The sequence below is a fragment of the Sander vitreus genome, chromosome 16 (genome assembly GCF_031162955.1).
Source record: "Sander vitreus isolate 19-12246 chromosome 16, sanVit1, whole genome shotgun sequence".
Taxonomy (NCBI): Eukaryota; Metazoa; Chordata; class Actinopteri; order Perciformes; family Percidae; genus Sander; species Sander vitreus.
Genome location: NC_135870.1, coordinates 10,336,314 through 10,344,992, shown reverse-complemented (window position 1 = coordinate 10,344,992; position 8,679 = coordinate 10,336,314). Strand labels below are relative to the sequence as shown.

Here is an 8,679-nt window from a genome sequence, read left to right as displayed (position 1 = left end):
TTAACTATTGTAAGGCCTAATATGGAGGGAAATGTGGCTGAAACAAACACTGACTGCTACACAGACTGTCAAAAGCCAGGCATTTGCTATAAAAAGTCAAAATAATGGAGAAATGGATTAAGAGTGTATTGGTTGGGTTTTATTGAACACAGTATTTATCAATTCTATCAATAGCATACACTTACTTAATGTACCGTCAAAGAAACTGCAGCCATCTAGGGTTTAAATTTAGTAAATTTCAGGAACTGAGTGAGGGCGGTGATTGGTCAAAAATGTGTTGATACTGCTCTGTAACAAGCGTGCCATCCAGAGGCTGGATGGCGCAAAGGACTGCAGTCTGACACTTTTATTAGTTTAAATGATAACCAGTAGGTGGCACTTCTTGTACTCTTCTTGTGAGTAGAGTAGAATAGACTACAACAAGATCATTATAACCACACAATCAAGGGCAGGTGAAATTTATTTTTGGTAAATGTATGTACAACATATAAAACCCAGAGCAGCACATACTAACATAGTAAACATGTGTACAGTAACCAGACAAATACACATACATGATGCACAGTGCACATATAGTACTGTAATGGCAGTATTCTAAATATAATAGTGTTTCTCCAAAATATCCCAGCAAAACTATTCCAAAATAATTAGTTTACAGTTTGTGTAAGTCTATACTACTCTGTTTGCAATTAATTAGAATTACAATTGGGTTTGCAATAGTAGGTTCTGGTTTAACATAAGGTTACAATAACATCTATAAATGTTTCTCAACAGTAAGCACAATAAACATGACTGAAAAAAAAGATAATGATTTAATATTGCCATAAACACTTACAACCATTAACATCTCCTACTTACATTCTTAATTTAACAGAGAACTTTTGCATCACTCTGGTTGCCTTTTGAATCCAGCAGAGCACTGATGATGTCTTGCAGATTTTCAATAAATGTCTCTTAGTGCTTACCAAAGCTGGATTCACACACGCAAAAGTGATCCTCATCTGCTTCTATCGTCACTATCAAATACCTTCACAACTAAAACAAGAAAATCACATAATATCACATTAAAAAAAAAACCTAAAGATAAATTATTCTGATTCTAAAACGTGATGACGATGAAAGGAAAGGAATAGAAATCTATGACACAGAAGAACTTAAAGAGGGAAGTTCAACTCTGGAAGACAGTTACTAGATTTGTAAGCCAGTGGTAAATAATTATCAATAACTTACAAACTATTTTATGGATTATGGTTATAATACAAGCAAGACTCACACATTAAGATGAGGTTTTAAGTATGCTAACAACCTATCATGTAAAACAACCAATATACTGACAGTCAGTGATCCTTATAGATTATACAATGGTGGAATGTAACTAAATACATTTACTCTAACTCCTACTACTACTACTACTACTACTACTAAAATACAAATTTGACATACTTGTACTTTCTATTTTATGATACTTTTTACTTCTACTCCATTACATTTCAGAGGGAAATATTGTACTTTTTACTCCACTACATTTATTTGACAGCTTTAGTTATTAGTTTCCTTACAAAGTAAGATTTGTTTGCAGAACAACATATGAAGAGCTTGTAAAATATGATGTTTTGTTAGATTAAAGTATCCAAGTAGCTGAATGGATTGACAGAAAATTAATTGGCAACAATTTTAACAATTATTTAAGTATTTAAAAAAAAAAAAAACATTTCAAGGTTCGAGCTTTACACATGTGAGGATTCACTGCTTTTCCTTTTTAATAATTGAATTTTAACAATTATTTAAGTATTTAAAAAAAAAAAAAACATTTCAAGGTTCGAGCTTTACACATGTGAGGATTCACTGCTTTTCCTTTTTAATAATTGAATATTTTTGATGTTTGGTATGAAGGTATGAATTTGGGTTCGGTGAAGGTATGAATTTGGGTTTGGAGAACTTGTGACGGCATTTCTCACTATTTTCAATTGTTTTACAACAATCGATGAATCGTATCATAACTATGTAAAATAGTTAAAGATCAACTAACTAGAACAGTTAAATGCTGTGTACACTTTAATGCATGAGTAATAATAATACCATGATATGATGCATAATAGTATAACAGTCACAGGGGCCACTATTTTGCTTTGAGTACTTTTACTTTAAAAACTTTAAGTACATTTTCTTGATTATACTTACATACTGTTACTTAAACTTTTCAATGCAGGACTTAAGTACTAAGTAAAAGATCTGAGTACTTCTTCCATCACTGACATTTTAACTGCCACCTTCTTGGTTGGACTGATTTGGTTTCCTCTGCCAGAAGGTGACCAAAAAGGGAGGACATTTAAGAACGTTGTCCCCGAGGACATCTTCCTGGGCGACAACCTGTACGCAGAAGGCCCTCCCTGCCTTCTCTGTGCTGAAGTGCGGCGTGACGTCATATCGGAGGCCACAGTTGTCTGCGATTATGCTGGGGCTGTTGTGTGCGAGCAGTATGGTGGCAGTGGGGACAGTGGCTTTGACTTCCAGCTGCTCATGTCCATCTGCAGATACATCAACAGGCAGCACCACGTAGGCATGCTGAAAGCTCTCTCCAATGGTGCACTTGAGCTCCGTAGACCAACAGTATTCCCCAAGGTCTCCTAGGAAGAGAAACTATTTTATGAAAGCCTATACGCAGCAGATTTTATGTGCTACATAAAACTGTTGGATTGACATACAGTAAGAGAGAGGAACAGAGGGTAAACCATAGTAGAGTTGAAAATGTGACTCCTTACCATCTTTTTTTGTACATTTTATTAATTAACAATATAAAGACAAGCACATACAAAATAGACAAAATAAGACAAGAAACCATCAAAAACAACTAAAACAGACAGCCAGCACTCACTCAGTACAAAGAAAATAAAATGTGCATTTACAGCTCATGTTAATTCATTAGACGAGATGCCCCAAAATGTCCTCACACAATGACTCCTTACCTTCTGTGGAATCTTTAAGCCGTATATTATGATTGTCCTGAAGTTGCAGTTTCTTGATGTAAGTCATCCTAGTGCACTCCATCAAACAGTCTGTTATTTGTGTCCCCGTGTTGGAGACCAGTTTCAGCAACGTTTCCTTCTCTGAACATTCAACTGCCTCTACAACCAGCAGAAGGGAGGACAGTATGCCAAAAGACACCCACACAATGAAATACCCTGACATTCTGTCCAGTATCAATAAATTCAATTGCTGGCAATGTTGAACTATTGGCCCAAATCTGGCTGTCCTCTTGTAGAGTAGTTGCTTGACTGTAGTTCCGGATCAATATATTGCTTGCACAACTTGACAATAAGATTCCACTGCAGCCAAGAAAAGATACAAACACAGGCACAGCAGATGAAAACACTGAAGACTTTTCAAAGTGCGCAAGATGTTGCTCTTCCCCTGACCAGATTCTGATTTGCTGGAGTACAGTGCCAACTTTTTTTGCCAACATTTCTTCCTCTGCTATTTCCTCCCTCTAGACTACCAGCCGAATAATAAAGATTGCCAATGTCTATTTCAATCATCTTTATTCAAAAAATTGTAAGCAAGAAATCAGGAAATTGGTACAAATGATTAGGATGTAGCAAGGTCATAAGTAATTAAAACATTTTACATTTGATCTAAATGTATTGATTGAGTTGAGGTGATATATCACTGATAAGTTGTTGTCCACTTGTGAAAAATACTTGCAAAAGTGAATGGTGAGGTAACTTTGTAAAGCCAGTGTGAGCATATAACAAAATGGCACTAACTAACTAAATGTTAGAACTCTGCTTCATAACAAACACACATCATACAAAATGTTATGGATTGATAATTGATGATAATTCAAGACTTAACAGAAAAAAAGAATATAACAGACACTGAAATGCTCTAAAAGTTAAAATCAGCTGTAGGTAAAAAAAATACAATAAATCAACTGACTATTTTTTCCTCTAATCACAATTTAGACACATTGATTCACGCTTGTTACAGAGCAGCATCAACACATTTTTGACCAATCACCGCCCTCACTCAATTCATTTTGATATTGTCTGGCAGGCCTTGATCTTTAATTAAATTACTTTACTGGTCAAAGTAACACATCATAGCAAAGCACTTTAATGTCATATAACAAAGTATATATGTCAAGAGAAAGTACTATTATTTTTCTATAAACCTTGTAATTATGATTTATTTTACAATTACAGTTTTTGGGGGGTTTGCAGGGCAGCATTATCAAATGTATCTTTCCTAGCAGTTGAAACATGAAAATGGAGCACGGCCAATGGATGTTTGTGGAAAAGCACAGCAGATGTTCGTACTCAGGAGAAATTGATACTTTCAGTTTTAGGTGCAGGCATTTATTTGGTGAACACAGTCTTCTCCTATTACTCTCCCTGCAAAAACTGTTTGACCCTCAACATGGCAAGCATATACTTAATTTATAATTAGTTGTGGATTTTTCATGACATTAAAAAAAACAATGACACCTATTTTGATTTGATTAAATTGACTTCATAAGATAAGTCGTTTCACAGATGATTTGGCACTGCACAGTCTCACATTTTTGGAGGGAACACTCAGTAACAGTTGGTAGCTTTAAATAGCGCACTGTAATGAGATGCATTTAAAGATAAACTGTTAGCTTTTATTACACGGGTGTAAGCTGCACTTCATTTGTAGCTCTTGGTTAAAGACAAATACTTTAATTTATCAACAGAAATGCATTTTTTTATTGTCCTGCCAAATCTATATAAAGTAAGTTTATTGGTTAAATGGTAATTAAACACAATAGCACGCAAGATTGTAATTTTAGATCAATAACGTGTGATTAAGATCATCATCAGTTTTACCGCTAAAATATTAATTGATCAGTTTTATGTTTGGCTGGCTCAACAGGTCTGTAATGGCACATTCTGGTTAGAATGGAGAGACAGGAATGCAAAACTGAGAGAGACTTTGCTTTGGTTACCATGCTCAGTTTTGAATATACACTAAAAGGATCCAAGATAAGTGTAGTGAGAGAAGATATGTCTGCATATAATGTATTATCTACCTTTTCTGTATTTTATGCATCTTTGTGTGGGCCAGATGGCTCATACTGAGAACAATAAAACAAACTTTACTCTCTGCTGAGCTGCTGGAGGTTGCCCGGCCCACAGCCACAGCTGCGGGTCAGCTGCACGGATGAAATTACGAGGGTGCGGAATTCATCCATGTAGAGGACAGGTACCATTTCCTGGGAAGTGGGCTGACAACACGGCACCTGGAGAGGAATAAAGAGAGGAGGAGTAAGGCCATCGCAGAAACTGCCCAACAAGACTAAACAAAAGATTAACTTGTATTTAATTTTTTTTTCCTTCTAAGGTATAAAGTTTTATTTCTTTTAGTGAAGACAAATTGACACAGTAATAAGACATTTACACTGACTGCAGAACAGAAAATGCAAACAGTTGTTTCATGGTATAGTGGAGGTGCCATATACGCAGATAAGACACTTATTTTAATATTCAAATGTTAGAGAATTGTACCTGTGAGTCGGCATCCTGGACATTGGTGTGGGATGATGGACATTGCTCAGTGTTAACTTCATGGTTGCACAGTGCACACTGAACGATGGTAAGGCTGGCAGGATGGATCACCCAGTTGTCCCATCCCAAGTCTGGTAAACATAAGAATTGATATTAGAGTACATGCATTATATCTCTTCATGTCGATATGCATGCACACACTCGTACATACACACACACATTGTTGCATACCTTTCATGAAGACCTCAGAGGCCATGGAACAGCACTTCAGGCTTGTACAGTTTGCAACATCAGGTGACACAGAGTGGCCAGAGGAGGCTGGAACATAAAGGACATGGAGAAAAGACACTTTTGGCTGCGTTTGGCTTTGAAAAGGCCACTAAGGATTAATAACGGCTGGGAAAAGTTGCGATCTACAGTAGTTTCTTTGAATTTTGGTTTCCACTTACCTACAGTATCCTTGGCTCTGTGAGCAACCGTGCTGAAGGTGTTCCTCCATTGCTCTCTGACGCCATCCAGCCCACCAGCAGGCAACTGTGGCTCAGCCTGCAAGTTCAGAGTCTCGAGGAGACCCTTCCTGATGGACTGCAATGACCCACCCTGGCCCCTGAACATCACATATCACTCAGGTTATTTAAATAGTGCATAATATTACAAATTATTGCATACATGCATGTGTTAGTAGGTGCACATGACAGACACCCAGGCGGGGTGGCACCTGCCCCCCCCTGAAATATGATTGCCCCCCCGGTGCCCCCCCAAATTTATTTCTGTTCTGCTTTACTATTGTCTAAAAACTGTGCAAGGTTTTCTTTGTTGAAGTTTGAGGCAATTTTATTGTAAGTGTATTGCACTTTATTTTTATACAGTTCTGTTAAAAAAAATCTTCCCAGCACTGCTCCCATGACCAATGAATGGTTCCATGACTATCCAAATTTTTGGCTTAAGAGCCCATAGAAAATGTGTATTGTATTTGGATACACATTTTGTTGAAAATAAAAACAAGTAAAATTAATAATGAATGTGATGCGTTTTATTTAGCAAATTACATTGTGTTGTTCTATCCTATCCAATATTTCTAAGATGATTTTCTATGCTGTATTCTGATAAATCCCTTGGGCCCTCCCTGACTGATTATTGGTTCCCCCCCTTGTGCCACCCCACACACAAAAAATCCTGGAATCGACCCTGCACACACCCTCACTCAATACCCTCAATGAACTGTGGAAGAACTTTACAGATGTTTGGCTAAGCCAAGTGAGAGAAATCTGCTGTTGAAGAGTGAATGATTACACTGCTAAACATTAAACAAAACATTGTGTTACATCTTTGCACAACATTCTCAGAAAACCAAATGGGCTCTGAATCATAACCAGAATCTATTATTTCCCTGGGAAAAAGGCCTCAGCACGCATAAATCTCGTTAAATGACTTTAGACTAGAATACATGTATAATAACTGTGAACTAACAAGATGTTTCGCAATTCTTTGGACAATCTTGAGGAAAATTGTTTTAAAAGATCCCTGCATGTCAATGCTAACAAAAACAGAATATTGTATAGGCACACAAAGTTTGATACTGACCTGTGATGGGAAACAGGCGAGTTAACAGAGGCTGCAGGTTCTTCCTTGGATGGCTGCAAAACAAATGCAATCACCACTGAAGAGCCCAGAAGCATCATCATGACAATGAACGCAAAGGACATGGTGCGTGAGCCGGACGGTCACTCTATAGATCAACTGCTTTCGGAGTCAAAGTCACGGCGGAGTGTTAGTTCTGTGCGTCTGGTTGGAGGAGGAGAGAGGAGTGACCAGACAGTGATGCTGCACTAGGTATTGTTTGTTAGGGCCTGGCAACCTGGGTTTTTATCTCTTGTACCCTAGCTTGGCCTTGAGATACTTAACATTGTTGTCTTGTGTGTAGTTTAGTAGTCACTGCCAGCCAATCAATGTAGTACAATTTGTAACCAAATTCGTTCCTTCCTTCATATACTTTAATTAACACCTCTATGACAGTATCAACAAGATACAACAAGCAACTTTAAAGGCATCGTAAAAGTCAACTTTATGACAGAACAGGTCTATTGGATTGCATTAGGCTGGCTGCACAGGTGTCACTGTGTGTATATTTTGCATCAGTTTGTTCCAGTTCTTCATTGGATCTTTATGATGTTTACATTGAGCTAAATATTCACTGTTACAATATACAGTACAGTACCAGTCAAAACATACTGTTTCATGAAATGAAAATAGTTAGTGTCCCAAGATTTGCCCCGACGTATTTGGTGTTTTTGGACACTTTATTGAACAATGTTCGGCTGCACATTATGAGTTTGCAAAGAGTGACCCACTGGCAAGCCACTGCTTTGTAAGAGTTGGTAATACCCTAACCCCCATTCAGAGAGTGACAAGACACCAAAGAATCGTAAAACCATAAAAACACAAGCTGGCCATTCATTTCTGCACATGTACAATCAACTCCCACTTTTTGGCCAGACATGAAAGGCAAAAATCTCCTGCCTTTCCTAATATCCTAATATCACATATTAACATTAGTCCCCGGCAATTGTCATTCAAGGACGAGATCTTGGGGAGAAAGAAATGTATCACAAAGCAATAATGGGTACTGCAGGTGATGTTGCTATCTCAGAGCACGAAGCAAATCAGCTTTGTAGAGTTGTGTGAGCCAAGAACGGTCAGAGGCATGCAAAGAATGGTAACTTCAGGCCTCTCCTCACTGAGGCATAAACTGGGTCACAGCTAACTTTCCCATGTAGCCCAAAATACACAGCTTATCTGTTGCAGTTGCAGTGTACTTTGTATAATCAAATCATAATTCATCAACAGTGCCACAGGAATTCTTGGTACAAGCTGATACAAGACTTGACAATGTTTTCTGCAGCTAATATTAAATCAGATGATTCTGAAGTGAGGATTATGTTCATTACTGCTGGTCTGCACCGATGCAGATAACATAATAAACTATAAATATATAACTTCCACTATATCTATCTATCTATCTATCTATCTATCTATCTATCTATCTACCTCAGATATCTACATTCTATATATATATATATGCAGGCCTTTTACTTGTAATGGAGTATTTTCAAAGTGTGGTTTTGTTACTTTTCAGTAACTAAAGTGTCTGAAT

General features: G+C 37.4%; 2 protein-coding genes across 2 annotated transcripts; both read right to left on the bottom strand.

The window, feature by feature from the left end:
* Positions 1-442: 442 nt before the first annotated feature.
* Positions 443-3,431, bottom strand: LOC144531697 (uncharacterized). Its single transcript, XM_078271955.1, has 2 exons — positions 2,967-3,431; positions 443-2,627 (listed from the first exon to the last, which is right to left on the bottom strand). The coding sequence occupies exons 1-2, from the start codon at positions 3,187-3,189 to the stop codon at positions 2,260-2,262; spliced, it is 591 nt and encodes a 196-aa protein (XP_078128081.1). The 5' UTR covers positions 3,190-3,431; the 3' UTR covers positions 443-2,259.
* A 1,589-nt stretch (positions 3,432-5,020) lies between these two features.
* LOC144531472 (protein 60A-like) lies at positions 5,021-7,231 on the bottom strand. Its single transcript, XM_078271628.1, has 5 exons — positions 7,110-7,231; positions 5,975-6,132; positions 5,757-5,843; positions 5,526-5,656; positions 5,021-5,260 (listed from the first exon to the last, which is right to left on the bottom strand). Exons 1-5 carry the CDS (start codon positions 7,229-7,231, stop codon positions 5,117-5,119), a joined length of 642 nt encoding a protein of 213 aa, XP_078127754.1. The 3' UTR covers positions 5,021-5,116.
* Between the last annotated feature and the right edge of the window lie 1,448 nt (positions 7,232-8,679).